The sequence below is a fragment of the Coregonus clupeaformis genome, chromosome 9 (genome assembly GCF_020615455.1).
Source record: "Coregonus clupeaformis isolate EN_2021a chromosome 9, ASM2061545v1, whole genome shotgun sequence".
NCBI classification, from domain to species: domain Eukaryota; kingdom Metazoa; phylum Chordata; class Actinopteri; order Salmoniformes; family Salmonidae; genus Coregonus; species Coregonus clupeaformis.
Window position 1 is genome coordinate 14,921,281 of NC_059200.1, and position 20,010 is coordinate 14,941,290.

General features: G+C 48.2%; 2 protein-coding genes across 2 annotated transcripts in view; one reads left to right on the plus strand and one right to left on the minus strand.

Moving 5' to 3' along the window:
• Positions 1–13,902, minus strand: part of LOC121573365 (MOB kinase activator 3B-like) — a 45,289-nt gene extending 31,387 nt beyond the window's left edge. The window contains exons 1-2 of the mRNA XM_041885277.2: positions 13,739–13,902; positions 7,417–8,096 (exon numbers count right to left, since the gene is read on the minus strand). Of these exons, the coding sequence (XP_041741211.2) occupies positions 7,417–8,096; positions 13,739–13,806 (748 nt within the window). The 5' untranslated portion in view covers positions 13,807–13,902. The remainder of the gene's footprint in view (positions 1–7,416; positions 8,097–13,738) is intronic.
• Positions 13,903–17,435: 3,533 nt separating this feature from the next.
• Positions 17,436–18,274, plus strand: LOC123491597 (uncharacterized transmembrane protein DDB_G0289901-like). The gene is made up of 3 exons (XM_045222753.1): positions 17,436–17,622; positions 17,722–18,070; positions 18,121–18,274. Exons 1-3 carry the CDS (start codon positions 17,436–17,438, stop codon positions 18,272–18,274), a joined length of 690 nt encoding a protein of 229 aa, XP_045078688.1.
• The last annotated feature ends 1,736 nt before the right edge of the window (positions 18,275–20,010 follow it).

Sequence of the window (20,010 nt, forward strand, 5' to 3'; positions counted from 1 at the left end):
GCCAACTGTAAAGTTTGGTGGAGGAGGAATGATGGTCTGGGGCTGTTTTTCATGATTCAGGCTCCTTAGTTCCAGTGAAGGGAAATCTTAAAACTACAGCATACAATGACATTCTAGACGATTCTGTGCTTCCAACTTTGTGACAACAGTTTGGGGAAGGCCCTATCCTGTTTCAGCATGACAATGCCCCTGTGAACAAAGCGAGGTCCATACAGAAATGGTTTGTCGAGATTGGTGTGGAAGAACTTGACTGGCCTGCACAGAGCCCTGACCTCAACCCCATCGAACACCTTTGGGATGAATTGGAACGCCGACTGCGAGCCAGGCCTAATCGCCCAACATCAGTGCCCGACCTCACTAATGCTCTTGTGGCTGAATGGAAGCAAGTCCCCGCAGCAATGTTCCAACATCTAGTGGAAAGCCTTCCCAGAAGAGTGGAGGCTGTTATAGCAGCAAAGGGGGGGACCAACTCCATAGTAATGCCCGTGATATTGGAATGAGATGTTTGATGAGCAGATGTCCACATACTTTTGGTCAGGTAGTGTAGCTTGTTGATAGTATGGCCATCTACAGATGGAAAATCTGGACTATCCAAATAATGTGTGACCAATTTAGGATTTTGTATTTTGTGACCTCAGCTGACGTAACTAGGACTTCACAGGCCGTCAGAGACTATAGATCAGGGATCAACAACTAGATTCAGCCGATTTTGTCTTGAGCGGATGGATGGTCAGGGGGCTGGAACATAATTACAAATCATTTGTAGACTGAAAATTGAACGCAAGAAGCCCAAACAGATATAATATTTGACTAAAACAGAACCATTTTGAAACCTTGCTTACATTTGTATACGATCACATTTACAGTATCTCTGTATTATGAGTGGGAATATTAAATTAAATTAAAATCATTTGGAGCTGATTTGCTGGTGTTTTTACAGTCTTTTATGTCCCAAAAAACCCCCCAAAAAAACAAACAAACAATGTTCTTAGAAAACTTGGGGGGTCACCTGCAGGCCGCCAGTTGGGGAACCCTGCTATTGGGTTTAGCAAGTAAGAATTTAATTTGACCTCAAATCTGAGTGAGATCCTCATTTTCTACAAGCGATCAACTTTGTCTGTGCCCGAAACGGCACCCAATCCCTTATATAGCGCACTACTTTTCCCCAGGGCTCCTTAGAGTGCTTGTAGTGGTAACCCAGTCTATTCAGAGCAGGTGTAAGGTTCTATCCAATTAGCGTCCGCCTCCGGATCACCTGTCTTTTCATGTCAGCATCAAAGCAGCCATCACCTAGTCCAAGAGGGACCGGACTATTTCACTGTAGAGCCCCCAGTCCCGCTCAACCAGCCTCAGAGAGCTCCTTTGTCCCACCCCCCCATACACGCGGAGACCGGCTCAATCGGTGCCTCCAGTGATGCTATGTCTTTCATCGTTATCCAACGCTTAGGTGTACCTCCACTGTACTCATATCCTTCCATATCCTTGTCTGTACATAATGCCCTGAATCTATTCTATAACGCCCGGAAATCTGCCCCCTTTATTCTCTGTACCCAACGCACTAGAAGACCAGTTCTTAAAGCCTTTAGCCGTATCCTTATTCTATTTCTCCTCTGTTCCTCTGGTGATGTAGAGGCTAACCCAGGCCCTGTAGCCCTCATTATCACTCCTACTCCCCAGGCGTTATCATTTGTTGACTTCTGTAACCGTAAAAGCCTTGGTTTCTTGCATGTTAACATCAGAAGCCTCCTCCCCAAGTTTGAGTTATTCACTGCGTTAGCACACTCCGCCAACCCTGATGTTCTAGCAGTGTCTGAATCCTGGCTTAGGAAGGCCACCAAAAATTCAGAAATGTCCATCCCCAACTACAACATTTTCCATCTAGATAGAACTGCCAGAGGGGGCGGAGTTGCAATCTACTGTAGAGATAGCCTGCAGAGCTCTATCAAACTATCCAGGTCTGTGCAGACCCCCCTCAGCCCCCAGCTGTGCCCTGGACACCATATGTGAATTGATTGCCCCCCCATCTATCCTCAGAGTTCATACTGCTTGGTGACCTAAACTGGGATATGCTTAACACCCCGGCCATCCTACAATCTAAACTAGATGCCCTCAATCTCACACAAATGATCAAGGAATCTACCAGGTACAACCCTAAATCCGTAAACATGGGCACCCTTATAGATATCATCCTGACTAATTTACCCTCTAAATACAGTGAGGGAAAAAAGTATTTGATCCCCTGCTGATTTTGTAAGTTTGCCCACTGACAAAGATATGATCAGTCTATAATTTTAATGGTAGGTTTATTTGAACAGTGAGAGACAGAATGACAACAAAAAAATCCAGAAAAAAGCAAAAATGTTATAAATTGATTTGCATTTTAATGAGGGAAATAAGTATTTGACCCCCTCTCAATCAGAAAGATTTCTGGCTCCCAGGTGTCTTTTATACAGGTAACGAGCTGAGATTAGGAGCACACTCTTAAAGGGAGTGCTCCTAATCTCATCTTGTTACCTGTATAAAAGACACCTGTCCACAGAAGCAATCAATCAATCAGATTCCAAACTCTCCACCATGACCAAGACCAAAGAGCTCTCCAAGGATGTCAGGGACAAGATTGTAGACCTACACAAGGCTGGAATGGACTACAAGACCATCGCCAAGCAGCTTGGTGAGAAGGTGACTGTCAATCTCCCTCTGCCTGGGGCTCCATGCAAGATCTCACCTCGTGGAGTTGCAATGATCATGAGAATGGCGAGAAATCAGCCCAGAACTACACGGGAGGATCTTTTCAATGATCTCAAGGCAGCTGGGACCATAGTCACCAAGAAAACAATTGGTAACACACTACGCTGTGAATGACTGAAATCCTGCAGCGCCCGCAAGGTCCCCCTGCTCAAGAAAGCACATATACAGGCCCGTCTGAAGTTTGCCAATGAACATCTGAATGATTCAGAGGAGAACTGGGTGAAAGTGTTGTGGTCAGATGAGACCAAAATGGAGCTCTTTGGCATCAACTCAACTCGCCATGTTTGGAGGAGGAGGAATGCTGCCTATGACCCCAAGAACACCATCCCCACCGTCAAACATGGAGTTGGAAACATTATGCTTTGGGGGTGTTTTTCTGCTAAGGGGACAGGACAACTTCACCGCATCAAAGGGACGATGGACGGGGCCATGTACCGTCAAATCTTGGGTGAGAACCTCCTTCCCTCAGCCAGGGCATTGAAAATGGGTCGTGGATGGGTATTCCAGCATGACAATGACCCAAAACACACAGCCAAGGCAACAAAGGAGAGGCTCAAGAAGAAGCACATTAAGGTCCTGGCGTGGCCTAGCCAGTCTCCAGACCTTAATCCCATAGAAAATCTGTGGAGGGAGCTGAAGGTTCGAGTTGCCAAACGTCAGGCTCGAAACCTTAATGACTTGGAGAAGATCTGCAAAGAGGAGTGGGACAAAATCCCTCCTGAGATGTGTGCAAACCTGGTGGCCAACTACAAGAAACGTCTGACCTCTGTGATTGCCAACAAGGGTTTTGCCACCAAGTACTAAGTCATGTTTTGCAGAGGGGTCAAATACTTATTTCCCTCATTAAAATGCAAATCAATTTATAACATTTTTGACATGCGTTTTTCTGGATTTGTTTGTTGTTATTCTGTCTCTCACTGTTCAAATAAACCTACCATTAAAATTATAGACTGATCATATCTTTGTCAGTGGGCAAACTTACAAAATCAGCAGGGGATCAAATACTTTTTCCCTCACTGTACACCTCTGCTGTCTTCAACCAGGATCTCAGCGATCACTGCCTCATTGCTTGCGTCCGTAATGGGTCCGCGGTCAAACGACCACCCCTCATCACTGTCAAACGCTCTCTAAAACAGTTTAGCGAGCAGGCCTTTTTAATTGACCTGGCCCGGGTATCCTGGATGGATATTGACCTCATTCCGTCAGTAGAGGATGCCTGGATGTTCTTCAAAAGTGCTTTCCTCTCCATCTTAAATAAGCATGCCCCATTCAAAAAATTCAGAACTAAGAACAGATATAGCCCCTGGTTCACCCTTGACCAGCACAAAAACATCCTGTGGCGTACTGCATTAGCATCGAACAGCACCCGCGATATGCAACTTTTCAGGGAAGTCAGGAACCAATATACACAATCAGTTAGGAAAGTAAAGGCTAGCTTTTTCAAACAGAAATGTGCATCCTTTAGCACTAACTCCAAAAAGTTTTGGGACACTAAAGTCCATGGAGAATAAGAGCACCTTCTCCCAGCTGCCCACTGCACTGAGGCTAGGAAACACTGTCACCACCGATAAATCTATGATAATTGAGAATTTCAACAAGCATTTTGCTACGGCTGGCCATGCTTTCCACCTGGCTACCCCTACCCCGGCCACCAGCTCTGCACCCTCCGCTGCAACTTGCCAATGCCCCTCCCCACTTCTCCTTCACCCAAATTCAGATAGCTGATGTTCTGAAAGAGCTGCAAAATCTGGACCCCTACATATCAGCTGGGCTAGACAATCTGGACCCTTTCTTTCTAAAATTAGCAGCCGAAATTGTCGCAACCCCTATTACTAGCCTGTTCAACCTCTCTTTCGTATCGTCTGAGATCCCCAGAGATTGGAAAGCTGCCGCGGTCATCCCCCTCTTCAAAGGGGGTGACACTCTAGATCCAAACTGTTACAGACCTATATCCATCCTGCCTTGCCTTTCGAAAGTATTTGAAAGCCAAGTGAACAAACAGATCACCGACCATTTCGAATCCCACCGTACCTTCTCCGCTATGCAATCTGGTTTCCGAGCTGGTCATGGGTGCACCTCAGCCACGCTCAAGGTCCTAAAATATATTATAACCGCGATCGATAAAAGACAGTACTGTGCAGCCGTCTTCATCGACCTGGCCAAGACTTTCAACTCTGTCAATCACCGCATTCTTATTGGCAGACTAAATAGCCTTGGTTTCTCAACTGACTGCCTCGCCTGGTTCACCAACTACTTCTCAGATAGAGTTCAATGTGTCAAATCGGAGGGCCTGTTGTCTGGACCTCTGGCAGTCTCTATGGGGGTGCCACAGGGTTCAATTCTTGGGCCGACTCTATTCTCTGTGTATATCAATGATGTCGCTCTTGCTGCTGGTTAATCTCAGATCCACCTCTACGCAGACGACACCATTTTGTATACATCTGGCTCTTCATTGGACACTGTGTTAACAAACCTCCAAACGAGCTTCATCGCCATACAACAATCCTTCAGTAGCCTCCAACTGCTCTTAAACGCTAGTAAAACTGCTTACGCCCGCACAACTAGAATCACCACTCTCGACGGGTCTGACTTAGAATATCTGGACAACTACAAATACCTAGGTGTCTGGTTAGACTGTAAACTCTCCTTCCAGACTCACATTAAGCATCTCCAATCCAAAGTTAAATCTAGAATCGGCTTCCAACTTCGCAACAAAGCCTCCTTCACTCATGCTGCCAAACATGCCCTCGTAAAACGGACTATCCTACCGATCCTTGATTTCGGCGATGTCATTTACAAAATAGCCTCCAATGCTCTACTCAGCAAATTGGATGTAGTCTATCACAGTGCCATCCGTTTTGTCTCCAAAGCCCCATATACTACCCACCACTGTGACCTGTACGCTCTTGTTGGCTGGCCCTCACTACATATTCGTCGCCAAACCCACTGGCTCCAGGTCATCTATAAATCACTGCTAGGCAAATCCCCGCCTTATCTTAGCTCATTGGTCACCATAGCAACACCCACCCGTAGTCTGCGCTCCAGCAGGTATATCTCACTGGTCATCCCCAAAGGCAACACCTCCTTTGGCCGCCATTCCTTCCAGTTATCTGCTGCTAATGACTGGAACGAACTGCAAAAAATCTCTGAAGCTGAAGACTCTTATCTCCCTCACTAACTTTAAGCATCAGTTGTCAGAGCACCTTACCGATCACTGCACCTGTACACAGCCCATCTGAAATTAGCCCACCCAACTACCTCATCCCCATATTGTTATTTATTTTGCTCATTTGCACCCCAGTATCTCTATTTGCACATCATCTTCTGCACATCTATCACTCCAGTGTTAATACTATATTGAAATTATTTTTGCACTATGGCCTATTTATTGCCTTACCTCCATAACTTACTACATTTGCACACACTGTATATATATTTTCTATTGTGTTATTGACTGTACGTTTTGTTTACCCCATATGTAACTCTGTGTTGTTGTTTTTATCGCACTGCTTTGCTTTATCTTGGCCAGGTCGCAGTTGTAAATGAGAACTTGTTCTCAACTGGCTTCTTACCTGGTTAAATAAAGGTGAAATAAAAAATAAATACAAAACACACACAGACACACAGAAATCAGTACCATAGACAGCCACAATATTTTTAGCAACATTCATTGGACTAAATCGTTTTTTGTTTTTAATGTATTAAAATAAACATATATAGCCTTGTTGATTTGATGATGTTTAAATGTTGAAGTTGAAATGGTGCTGGAATAGTGCAGGCAGTGCTCCTGTTTTCTTTGTGCTGACTTGCGGTAACTCTCTGTGGTTCTAAATCAATAGTTGTTTAGTAAACTGTAGAAAACGTGAACTTGCTGGACCATGTTGCAGGTCGTGTAACTGTTTGTTACGTGCCATATTCGCTGCGTGGACTTCACCGGACAGATATTGCTCTCCGTTTTTTTGGTGAAACAAACGTATGTGTAGTTGAATTTATTCCGCCACTGTGTGACTTTTTTTCACGGTGTCACGCCCAGGGGACGCTTATATGTTGAGTCAGGGTGTGTATATTCCTTGTTGTGCTTTGTCTATGTTGTCGATCTCGCATGTGTGGATCTATGTTGGCCTGTGTGGTTCCCAATCAGAGGCAGCTGTCGCTCGTTGTCTCTGATTGGGGACCATACTTAGGCAGCCTATTGGCACTGTCTAGTTGTGGGATCTTTGTTCCGGTTAAGGTATGTTGTGTGTGCGCGCGCTACCTTGGACTTCACGTTTCGTTTCCTTTGTTGTTTTGTCGTGTGTTTAACAGTTAAAATAAACATGTACGCATATCACGCTGCGCCTTGGTCTGACCCGTCCTTCAACGAACGTGACACACGGTGGCGTATGAACGACGGGTTGTAGAGCAAACAACGCAATTATCACAACATAGGTTTGTAATATGGATTTTTTTTTACTGGCTTGGCTTGCTCAGTGATATTACCCCCCACACTGCTAGTGCTTGGTGGGGCGAAGATGTTTCACTTTATTAAAGCTCATTTCCTGGAATGCTACATATTTGACCATGTCTTTTGTGTACCAGGGGCAGAGGCCTGACTGAGTTCCTAAAAAAAGACCCTGTCTGGGCCTGTTGAGTGTCGGTGATGTACATATAGTTACCCAGAGTACTCACCTACGCTGGTGGGGAAGATGTCCTCATTGTTGATCTGGACCTCGATCCAGTCCATCAGCAGGTTCATGTACTTGGGAGCCGGTAGAGCCGTGGGTTTCTTGTACTTGTGATCGTCCTGCCATCGGTACTCATACCTCGGCCCCCCGGACATCACCGGACAACTCTTCTCCGTGCAGAACTCGCACACCGTCCCGTAGATGAGGTTTATCCTGTTGAAGAAGTCGACCACGTGCACGGCCACCCAGTCGTTCAGATCCTCCCCGTGGGGCAGAGCTACCGCCGCCCTCAGGTCAACGCCGGAGCTCAGCGACGCATGGGCCTTCTTATGCAGCTCGAAGCGCTGCGTCCCCGGCTCAAACTTACGCTTGGGCCGGAAGGTCTTGTCCTTTTTGAAGACCTGCTTCAGGGCAATGGACATGTTGCCAGGGACGGGGGCCAGTGGGTCAAGGAACGGGGAGAAGAGGTTCAGGGACGGGGACCGGGGGAGCAGAGAGGAGGGGATAAGCGGGGATTTGTCAACCGCCCGAGTGGGGGTTGGGGACCCCAGGGAGGATCCAACGGTACCAATAGTCGGTTCTGGATGAGCAGGAAGTGCAGGAGGAGCAGAATGAGATGACAGGGAAGAGGGGTACAGGAGGGTAACCTTTACTGTTTGGCGCGTCGCATCTGGACACCTTTTCCTGTGAGAAACAAAGAAGAGAACATTTTCAAAAGACGTGTATTAGACATTACATTACCATTACATTACCATTACATTACCATTATATTACCATTACATTGTCATTACATTACATTACATTACCATGACCATTACATTACCATTACCATTACATTACCATGACCATTACATGACCATTATATTACCATTACCATTACATTACCATTATATTACCATTACATTGACATTTTAGTCATTTAGCAGACGCTCTTATCACGACTTGTATTGTTTGTTTGCCTAAAATTTAAAATGAGAGAGAACATGATTGAGTGTTTTGTTTGCACATTGTCCCAAACTTTCCAATGTTCAACATTCTTTGTCAGAGCCTTTTCTGTATGAGTGTGAACAAGGTGTTGAACAAGATGTTGAACAAGGTGTTGACAGCGTGTTGAACTAGGTGTTAAACAAGGTGTTGAACAAGGTGTTGACAGCGTGTTGAACTAGGTGTTAAACAAGGTGTTGAACAAGGTGTTGAACAAGGTGTTGAACTAGGTGTTAAACAAGGTGTTGAACAAGGTGTTAAACAAGGTGTTAAACAAGGTGTTGGCAGGGTGTTGAACAAGGTGTTGGCAGGGTGTTGACAGGATCTTGAACAAGGTGTTGAACAAGGTGTTGGCAGGGTGTTGAACAAGGTGTTGACAGGGTGTTGAACAAGGTGTTGACAGGGTGTTGAACAAGGTGTGGACAGGATGTTGAACAAGGTGTTGGCAGGGTGTTGAACAAGGTGTTGGCAGGGTGTTGAACAAGGTGTTGACAGGGTGTTGAACAAGGTGTTGACAGGGTGTTGAACAAGGTGTTGACAGGATGTTGAACAAGGTGTTGGCAGGATAATTGAACAAGGTGTTGACCAAGGTGTGGACAGGATGTTGACAGGGCCCTGGTTAGAACAGACTGGGTGTGTCCCAAATGGCTCCCTATTCCACACATAGTGCACAGGGTCCATAGGGCTCTGGTCTAAAGTAGTGCACTATGTAGGGAATAGGGTGCCATTCTCTGGTCTAAAGTAGTGCACTATATAGGGAATAGGGTGCCATTCTCTGGTCTAAAGTAGTGCACTATATAGGGAATAGGGTGCCATTCTCTGGTCTAAAGTAGTGCACTATGTAGGGAATAGGGTGCCATTCTCTGGTCTAAAGTAGTGCACTATGTAGGGAATAGGGTGCCATTCTCTGGTCTAGAGTAGTGCACTATGTAGGGAATAGGGTGCCATTGGGGATGTAACCTGAGTGAGAACGAGGTGTTGACCCTAGCTAGAACAGCCTCTCTTTATACTGGCTTCATCACAGCCACCCATTCTGCTGCTCGGTTAGAGTTAGGACAAGTGGCAACAAGATCTGAGCTCAGATATCAATCAATTGAAATCGATCAGTAGCTTAACCATTTGCACAGTGCAGTTCTGTTCTGTGGTGCGGCCTGATTTGTCCACTGACAGAGAGAGACAGAGCGAGACAGAGATAGCTTCAAGCGCCGCTTTATGCTCCCGAGTGGCGCAGCGGTCTAAGGCACTGCATCTCAGTGCTAGAGGCGTCACTACAGACCCCCCTGGTTCGATTCCAGGCTGTATCACAACCGGCCGTGATTGGGAGTCCCATAGGGCGGCGCGCAATTGGCCCAGCGTCGTCCGGGTTTGGCCGGTGTAGGCTGTCATTGTAAATAAGAATTTGTTCTTAACTGACTTGCCTAGTTAAATAAAGGTTAAATAAATAAATAAATATATGCATTCCACTCACTGATACACTGCCAGACTGATGCTTTCAGAGTCATGACTCAAAGGAAAGTAATGGAACCAGTCACATTTCACAACGATCCTGTCTAAACATGAAATTATGAAGTATCTTAGTGTTTGTATCAGTTTAGCAAGGAAACTGTGACACTCTGGCTCTATGGACGTTTATATTGAGCCAGGGTTGTTCATTTTCGTGTGTTTGGGTGTATTTCATTTGGTGGTGTTGGGGATGGGTGAGTTTCATTTTGTTTGTGTCATGTGGTGATTGGTCGATGACTCCCAATCGGAGGTAACGAGTGTCAGCTGTCGGCTCGTTATCTCTGATTGGGAGCCAATATATTCTGTGTGTTTTCTCCTTTGTGTTGTGGGTTATTGTTTCTTTGTTGCTGTTAGTAGTATTCAGTATAGAACTTCACGGATCGTCATTTGTTGTTTTCTTCGTGGTTGCTTTAAGTTAATAAAGTCATCATGTTCACTCGTAACGCTGCGCATTGGTCCAATCCTTCAGACGATCGTGACAGAATAACCCACCAAAAAAGGACCAAGCAGCGCGTCCAGGAGCAAGGGGTCTGGACACAGGAGTTATGGATGCCTCCTAAGGACTTTTGGACATGGGAGGAGATTCGGGCTGGAAAGGGTCCTTGGGCACAACCGGAGGAACATCATCGCCCTCGTGAAGAGCTGGAGGCAGCTGCAGCCGAGAGGAGGTGGTCTGAGGAGGAATATCACCGCCCTCGTGAAGAGCTGGAGGCAGCTGCAGCCGAGAGGAGGTGGTATGAAGAGGAAGCGCGGAGTCGAGGCTGGAAGCCCGTGGTTACTCCCCAAAAAATTTTTGGGGGGCACATGGCTTAGGGCGCCTGGGCAGCAGGAGGCTGCCACAGGGAGAAAAGGAGAGAAGGCTATCGGATTACGGGAGCCATTGGCGAGTAGAGGGAGGGAAGTTGTTGTGGCACGGCATGAGAGACTGAAGTGTGTTCCCAGTCTGGTCCGGTCCGTTCTTGATCCCCAGTTAAGGCCAGTGGTGGGTGTTCCCGGTACGGTCCGGCCTGTTCCTACTCACGCACCAGGTCCACGATGTGCGTCGCCAGCCGGCCTGAACTGGCCGTCTGCCCAACGGCGCCTGAACTGCCCGGCTGCCCAACGCCGTCTGAACTGCCCGTCTGCCCAACGGCGCCTGAACTGCCCGGCTGCCCAACGCCGTCTGAACTGCCCGTCTGCCCAACGCCCGTCTGAACTGCCCGTCTGCCCAACGCCGTCTGAACTGTCCGTCTGCCCAACGCCGTCTGAACTGCCCGTCTGTACTGAGCCTGCAAAGCCGCCCGTCTGCCATGAGCCTTCAGAGCCGTCCGCCAGACCCGGAGCCGCTAGGAGCTCTCCGCCAGACAGGATCAGCCAGAGCCTTCCGTCAGACCGGATCAGCCAGAGCCTTCCGTCAGACCGGATCAGCCAGAGCCTTCCGCCAGACAGGATCAGCCAGAGCCTTCCGCCAGCCATGAGCAGCCAGATCCGTCAGCCAGCCATGAGCAGCCAGATCCGTCAGCCAGCCGCGAGCAGCCAGATCCGTCAGCCAGCCACGAGCAGCCAGACCCGTCAGCCAGCCATGAGCAGCCAGATCCGTCAGCCAGCCATGAGCAGCCAGATCCGTCAGCCAGCCATGAGCAGCCAGATCCGTCAGCCAGCCATGAGCAGCCAGATCCGTCAGCCAGCCACGAGCAGCCAGATCCGTCAGCCAGCCATGAGCAACCAGATCCGTCAGCCAGCCATGAGCAGCCAGACCCGTCAGCCAGCCACGAGCAGCCAGACCCGTCAGCCAGCCACGAGCAGCCAGATCCGTCCAGCCAGCCACGAGCAGCCAGATCCGTCAGCCAGCCACGAGCAGCCAGATCCGTCAGCCAGCCATGAGCAGCCAGATCCGTCAGCCCGCCAGGATCCGCCAGATCCGTCAGCCAGCCAGGATCCGCCAGAGCCATCCTGCCAGGATCCGCCAGGAGCCGTCCAGCCAGGATCCGCCAGAGCTGTCCAGCCAGGATCCGCCAGAACCGTCTAGCCAGGATCCGCCAGAGCCGTCCAGCCTGGATCCGCCAGAGCCGTCCAGCCAGGATCCGCCAGAGCCGTCCAGCCAGGATCCGCCAGAGCCGTCCAGCCAGGATCCGCCAGAGCCGTCCAGCCAGGATCCGCCAGAGCCGTCCAGCCAGGGGATCCGCCAGGAGCCGTCCAGCCTGGATCCGCCAGAGCCGTCCCGCCAGGATTCGCCAGAGCCGTCCCGCCAGGATTCGCCAGAGCCGTCCCGCCAGGATCCGCCAGAGCCAGCCAGCCAGGATCCGCCATCTAGTCAGGTACTGCCCCTTAGCCCGGTGCTGTCCCTTAGTCCGGTGCTGCCCTTTAGCCCGGTGCTGCCCCTGAGCCCGGTGCTGCCCCTTAGCCCGGTGCTGCCCCTTAGCCCGGTACTGCCCCTTAGTCCTGTACTGCCCTTTAGTCCGGTACTGCCCCGTAGTCCGGTGCTGCCCCTTAGTCCGGTGCTGCCCCTTATCCCGGTGCTGCCCCTTATCCCGGTGCTGCCCCTTAGGGCCGATGCTGCCCCTTAGTCCGGGGTTGCCCCTTAGTCCAGGTGGGGGTTAGGTGGAGGGTGGTCATTGGGAGGAGGCTACCGAAGCAGGTTGTGACTGTGGTGGGGTGGGGATCACGACCGGGGCCAGAGCCGCCACCATGGACAGACGCCCACCCAGACCCTCCCCTAGTCCTGATGTTGGTGCGCCCGGAGTTCGCACCTTTAGGGGGGGGTACTGTGACACTCTGGCTCTATGGACGTTTATATTGAGCCAGGGTTGTTCATTTTCGTGTGTTTGGGTGTATTTCATTTGGTGGTGTTGGGGATGGGTGAGTTTCATTTTGTTTGTGTCATGTGGTGATTGGTCGATGACTCCCAATCGGAGGTAACGAGTGTCAGCTGTCGGCTCGTTATCTCTGATTGGGAGCCATATATATTCTGTGTGTTTTCTCCTTTGTGTTGTGGGTTATTGTTTCTTTGTTGCTGTTAGTAGTATTCAGTATAGAACTTCACGGATCGTCATTTGTTGTTTTCTTCGTGGTTGCTTTAAGTTAATAAAGTCATCATGTTCACTCGCAACGCTGCGCATTGGTCCAATCCTTCAGACGATCGTGACAGAAACTCCCCGTTCTTCCCCACATTCAGTGGATTAGGAGTTTAGATTAGAGAGCGATATAGCTGGTTGTGACTCCAGGCTACATGTCTTTTGAATCAAGGGGTTTAAACACATCCAAAGTCATAATATTAGCTAGAAAATAGAATAATCCAATGCATATAAAAACCTCAGGGGTGTGGAGAGCTGTGCCCCTTTTCATTCTAATGAGGACATCTATGGACAATATTTCTGTCCATTTAGGGGGACCCCTTTTGACCCAATAGTAGGCAAACGTTCTGTATAGCCTCTAAAATGACAACATTTAATTGGGATCCCAAGACTTCCATTCGTCCAGTAAACAACACTTATTGTTCTTGGACTGTGTCAAGTTACTTATTACAGAATGACAAAGATTACAAGAGTTGAATCCGATTTATATAAAATCTGATGCAGATCACATCGTTCCCACCCATGTGGTTTAACTTGGGGTTATGTCACATCCATGGCACTTTAAAGCAATGCCAAACGGATTATACTACCCCTGTAACAGCCTGCTAATGAGCATATGGCTGCATCCCAAATGGCTCCCTATGTAGTGCACTACTTTTGACCAGGGCCCATATGGTTCTGGTCAAAAAGTAGTGCACTAGGAGATAGGGTGCCATTTGGGATGATAATAAGCCTAATAATCCTTCACCAGCATCTTAGGCATTACACGAATATAAGAATACATACAATTTTGTGTTACAAGCTTTCAGCATCCAGTTGAGGCAGCAATCTTGGCGTGTTCCCTGATTTTCCATAATATCCCAAAACAAACAACATGCCTGGCTAAGGAGATCTTCCTTGCACCTAATTCTCCTTTCGCATTATATTCATGTATGATTTGTAAATTCTGAGTAGAGTGCCTGACTGCTCTGTGAAGAATCACAGACTGTAATCAGCCCTACATCAGTAGTGAAACTCAAACCAATGAGGCATCTTGTCTTCTTCAGGAGAAATGTTGCCTGACCAGATCTGAACCTGTCTGAGTGTTAGGTTCACTACTTCCCTCTTGTCTTGTCAATAGGTTCACTACTTCCCTCTTGTCTTGTCAATAGGTTCACTACTTCCCTCTTGTCTTGTCAATAGGTTCACTACTTCCCTCTTGTCTTGTCAATAGGTTCACTACTTCCCTCTTGTCTTGTCAATAGGTTCACTACTTCCCTCTTGTCTTGTCAATAGGTTCACTACTTCCCTCTTGTCAATAGGTTCACTACTTCCCTCTTGTCTTGTCAATAGGTTCACTACTTCCCTTGTCTTGTCAATAGGTTCACTACTTCCCTCTTGTCAATAGGTTCACTACTTCCCTCTTGTCTTGTCAATAGGTTCACTACTTCCCTCTTGTCTTGTCAATAGGTTCACTACTTCCCTCTTGTCAATAGGTTCACTACTTCCCTCTTGTCTTGTCAATAGGTTCACTACTTCCCTCTTGTCTTGTCAATAGGTTCACTACTTCCCTCTTGTCTTGTCAATAGGTTCACTACTTCCCTCTTGTCTTGTCAATAGGTTCACTACTTCCCTCTTGTCTTGTCAATAGGTTCACTACTTCCCTCTTGTCTTGTCAATAGGTTCACTACTTCCCTCTTGTCAATAGGTTCACTACTTCCCTCTTGTCTTGTCAATAGGTTCACTACTTCCCTCTTGTCTTGTCAATAGGTTCACTACTTCCCTCTTGTCAATAGGTTCACTACTTCCCTCTTGTCTTGTCAATAGGTTCACTACTTCCCTCTTGTCTTGTCAATAGGTTCACTACTTCCCTCTTGTCAATAGGTTCACTACTTCCCTCTTGTCTTGTCAATAGGTTCACTACTTCCCTCTTGTCTTGTCAATAGGTTCACTACTTCCCTCTTGTCTTGTCAATAGGTTCACTACTTCCCTCTTGTCAATAGGTTCACTACTTCCCTCTTGTCTTGTCAATAGGTTCACTACTTCCCTTGTCTTGTCAATAGGTTCACTACTTCCCTTGTCTTGTCAATAGGTTCACTACTTCCCTCTTGTCTTGTCAATAGGTTCACTACTTCCCTCTTGTCTTGTCAATAGGTTCACTACTTCCCTTGTCTTGTCAATAGGTTCACTACTTCCCTTGTCTTGTCAATAGGTTCACTACTTCCCTCTTGTCTTGTCAATAGGTTCACTACTTCCCTCTTGTCAATAGGTTCACTACTTCCCTCTTGTCAATAGGTTCACTACTTCCCTCTTGTCAATAGGTTCACTACTTCCCTCTTGTCTTGTCAATAGGTTCACTACTTCCCTCTTGTCTTGTCAATAGGTTCACTACTTCCCTCTTGTCAATAGGTTCACTACTTCCCTCTTGTCTTGTCAATAGGTTCACTACTTCCCTCTTGTCAATAGGTTCACTACTTCCCTCTTGTCTTGTCAATAGGTTCACTACTTCCCTCTTGTCTTGTCAATAGGTTCACTACTTCCCTCTTGTCAATAGGTTCACTACTTCCCTCTTGTCTTGTCAATAGGTTCACTACTTCCCTCTTGTCAATAGGTTCACTACTTCCCTCTTGTCTTGTCAATAGGTTCACTACTTCCCTCTTGTCAATAGGTTCACTACTTCCCTCTTGTCTTGTCAATAGGTTCACTACTTCCCTCTTGTCTTGTCAATAGGTTCACTACTTCCCTCTTGTCAATAGGTTCACTACTTCCCTCTTGTCAATAGGTTCACTACTTCCCTCTTGTCTTGTCAATAGGTTCACTACTTCCCTCTTGTCTTGTCAATAGGTTCACTACTTCCCTCTTGTCAATAGGTTCACTACTTCCCTCTTGTCTTGTCGGTAGTCAATAGGTAGCCATGAAGTGCTTTGAAAGGCTGGTCATGGATCACATCAACACCATTATCCCAGTAACCTCAGACCCACTCCAATTTGCATACCGCCCCAACAGATCCACAGATGATGCAATCTCTATTGCGCTCCACACTGCCCTTTCCCACCTGGACAAGAGGAACACCTACGTGAGAATGCTATTCATTGACTACAGCTCAGCGTTCAACACCATAGTGCCCTCAAAACTCTTCACTAAGCTAAGGACCCTGGGACTAAACACCTCCCTCTGCAACTGGATCCTGGACTTCCTGACGGGCCGCCCCCAGGTGGTGAGGGTAGGTAACAACACATCCGCCACGTTGATCCTCAACACGGGGACCCCTCAGTGGTGCGTGCTCAGTCCCCTCCTGTATTCCCTGTTCACCCATGACTGCATGGCCAGGCACGACTCCAACACCATCATTAAGTTTGCTGATGACACAACAAAACCTATTCCCCCTAAGGAGACTGAAAATATTTGGCATGGGTCCTCAGATCCTCAAAAGGTTCTACAGCTGCACCATCGAGAGCATCCTGACTGGTTGCATCACTACCTGGTATGGCAACTGCTCGGCCTCCGACCGCAAGGCACTACAGAGGGTAGTGCGTACGGCCCAGTACATCACTGGGGCCAAGCTTCCTGACATCCAGGACCTGGTATCAAATGGCACCTTAATACTACTTTAGACCAGGGCCCATAACATTGAACAAGTTCTAACAACAGTCAGAACAGACAGAGATTTACCTCCTCTCCCTCTCAGCTTTGTTCTCAAGGCCAGTTAGGAGGAACTCAAGGATGGGAAAGGCTGCAATATATAGCATTGAGTTACTTGACTTATACCTTTCAGCTCCTAGTGGAGCAGAGGGCCTCAACAGTGGAGCAGAGGGCCCCAACAGAGGAGCAGAGGGCCTCAACAGTGAAGCAGAGGGCCTCAACAGCTCCTAGTGAAGCAGAGGGCCTCAACAGCTCCTAGTGAAGCAGAGGGCCTCAACAGCTCCTAGTGAAGCAGAGGGCCTCAACAGCTCCTAGTGAAGCAGAGGGCCTCAACAGCTCCTAGTGAAGCAGAGGGCCTCAACAGAGGAGCAGAGGGCCTCAACAGAGGAGCAGAGGGCCTCAACAGTGGAGCAGAGGGCCTCAACAGTGGAGCAGAGGGCCTCAACAGAGGAGCAGAGGGCCTCAACAGCTCCTAGTGAAGCAGAGGGCCTCAACAGCTCCTAGTGGAGCAGAGGGCTTCAACAGTGGAGCAGAGGGCCTCAACAGTGGAGCAGAGGGCCTCAACAGTGGAGCAGAGGGCTTCAACAGCTCCTAGTGAAGCAGAGGGCCTCAACAGCTCCTAGTGAAGCAGAGGGCCTCAACAGCCCCTAGTGAAGCAGAGGGCCTCAACAGTGGAGCAGAGGGCCTCAACAGTGGAGCAGAGGGCCTCAACAGTGGAGCAGAGGGCTTCAACAGTGGAGCAGAGGGCCTCAACAGCTCATAGTGAAGCAGAGGGCCTCAACAGTGGAGCAGAGAGCCTCAACAGTGGAGCAGAGGGCCTCAACAGCTCCTAGTGAAGCAGAGGGCCTCAACAGTGAAGCAGATGGCCTCAACAGTGAAGCAGAGGGCCTCAACAGCTCCTAGTGAAGCAGAGGGCCTCAACAGTGGAGCAGAGGGCCTCAACAGTGGAGCAGAGGGCCTCAACAGTGGAGCAGAGGGCCTCAACAGTGGAGCAGAGGGCCTCAACAGTGAAGCAGAGGGCCTCAACAGTGGAGCAGAGGGCCTCAACAGTGGAGCAGAGGGCCTCAACAGCTCCTAGTGAAGCAGAGGGCCTCAACAGTGAAGCAGAGGGCCTCAACAGCTCCTAGTGAAGCAGAGGGCCTCAACAGTGGAGCAGAGGGCCTCAACAGTGGAGCAGAGGGCCTCAACAGTGGAGCAGAGGGCCTCAACAGTGAAGCAGAGGGCCTCAACAGTGGAGCAGAGGGCCTCAACAGTGGAGCAGAGGGCCTCAACAGTGAAGCAGAGGGCCTCAACAGCTCCTAGTGAAGCAGAGGGCCTCAACAGTGGAGCAGAGGGCCTCAACAGTGGAGCAGAGGGCCTCAACAGTGGAGCAGAGGGCCTCAACAGTGGAGCAGAGGGCCTCAACAGTGGAGCAGAGGGCCTCAACAGTGAAGCAGAGGGCCTCAACAGTGGAGCAGAGGGCCTCAACAGTGGAGCAGAGGGCCTCAACAGCTCCTAGTGAAGCAGAGGGCCTCAACAGTGAAGCAGAGGGCCTCAACAGCTCCTAGTGAAGCAGAGGGCCTCAACAGTGGAGCAGAGGGCCTCAACAGTGGAGCAGAGGGCCTCAACAGTGGAGCAGAGGGCCTCAACAGTGAAGCAGAGGGCCTCAACAGTGGAGCAGAGGGCCTCAACAGTGAAGCAGAGGGCCTCAACAGCTCCTAGTGAAGAAGAGGGCCTCAACAGTGATTAGACCTCAGCAATTTATAACTATTTTTACCAGAAAGGTGAGATATTAACCTTGCTTTGAGTATGCAGCATGACAGTGTATCCCTCTCATAATAAATAATTACTTTTGGAGATTACGTAGATTACATTTTCGGTAACATTTAGTTACATTTAACTGGATAACATGAAAAATAAAGACCATTTGTTACCACATTTGCATTACGTCATATAATGTAAAGTGTAAAGTAAGGCCACTCACATGCTAATGAGTCCTGACAGATCAAGAGATTCTTGTTCTTATGAGTACTGACAGATCAAGAGCTTCTTGTTCTTATGAGTACTGACAGATCAAGAGCTTCTTGAGTACTATGAGTTTCCTGTAGCTCAGTTGGTAAAGCATGACGCCAGGGTTGTGGGTTCGTTTCCCACGGGGGGCCAGTATGAAAATGTATGCACTCACTAACTGTAAGTCGCTCTGGATAAGAGCGTCTGCTAAATGACTAAAACTGTGAGCACTGACAGACCAAGAGCTTCTTGTTCTTACAGGTACTATGAGTTCTTCGCTAAGAGGAAATGCCATTTTTAGATACAGCAAAGCAAGATCTGAAGATAACGTCACCATTGTAATGGCAAACTCTTCCTCCTTCAACTTTCACCAGTCCTGAGCAACTTGAAAGACAACATTTCAGAAGCCCCATCATGGAGATGAATGACCTCAGAGATCATCACCTGTCCAGCCAGAAGCTGATAGATTCACTTTAAGGACAGACAGACAGACGTTTTTCTGTGAGTGTAGTGTGCAGGCCATCTGATCATCACAGATGTAACCTTGGTTACCATATCAGATTAATAAAGAACAATGTGCCTTTCCAAGGTAAAACAGAGGCATTATTGTGCTTGGTGTAATCCAACCATTTTGAGGTCTACTCTAGGTCAATCCTAACATTTAAGATTGTTCAATCATTCTGATTGATTATTAGGCTAATCAATGCTACTGATCATGATCAATGACGACACATGATGTAACTGTTAGACAGTGAAAGTGACTCACACACACACAATGTAATTCCCATGTGTACCCAAGAGAGAATAATGAACGCTGAAGTGGGGAAGGAAACATATTGTTCACTGATGAGAGCAGAGCAGCCCTTTCTGTGGAGCCAGAGTCTGTTCAATCATTAATGACTGTTAGAGATGCTGTTATGGGTTTATGACCATGGTAGAGATGCTGTTATGGGTTTATGACCATGGTAGAGACGCTGTTATGGGTTTATGACCATGGTAGAGACGCTGTTATGGGTTTATGACCGTGGTAGAGATGCTGTTATGGGTTTATGACCATGGTAGAGACGCTGTTATGGGTTTATGACCATGGTAGAGACGCTGTTATGGGTTTATGACCATGGTAGAGACGCTGTTATTGTAACGATCCCGGCTGTCTGAGTCGGGTCCTGTCTGGTGACTAGTGTTCCGGTTCGTAATCTCCAGTTTCCCGAGGGTTCGGGAACGCTCCGGGGAGCGCTCTTGTTTTCCGCACCTGCATCCCATCAGCAATCTGCACACCTGGTCCTGATCATCACCCTTCTTAGGCTCTGGCCTAACATCCAGTTCCTGCCGGATCGTTAGCTATGAACAGTATGTTTGTCAGCGTATCAGCCTCTGAGCCATTAGTGTTAGTTTTGTTGTTTTGCACCTTGTGACTTGCTGTGTACTGACCTCCGTTTTTGTTCTGT

Excerpts from the sequence above, each read along its gene's own strand:
- LOC123491597 (XM_045222753.1), top strand. The coding sequence starts at position 17,436 with ATGGCCTCAACAGTGAAGCAGAGGGCCTCAACAGCTCCTAGTGAAGCA. Across the intron at positions 17,623-17,721 it reads TGGAGCAGAGGGCCTCAACA|TGGAGCAGAGGGCCTCAACA; the intron begins GTGGAGCAGAGG and ends GGGCCTCAACAG. Across the intron at positions 18,071-18,120 it reads GAGGGCCTCAACAGCTCCTA|TGAAGCAGAGGGCCTCAACA; the intron begins GTGAAGCAGAGG and ends AACAGCTCCTAG.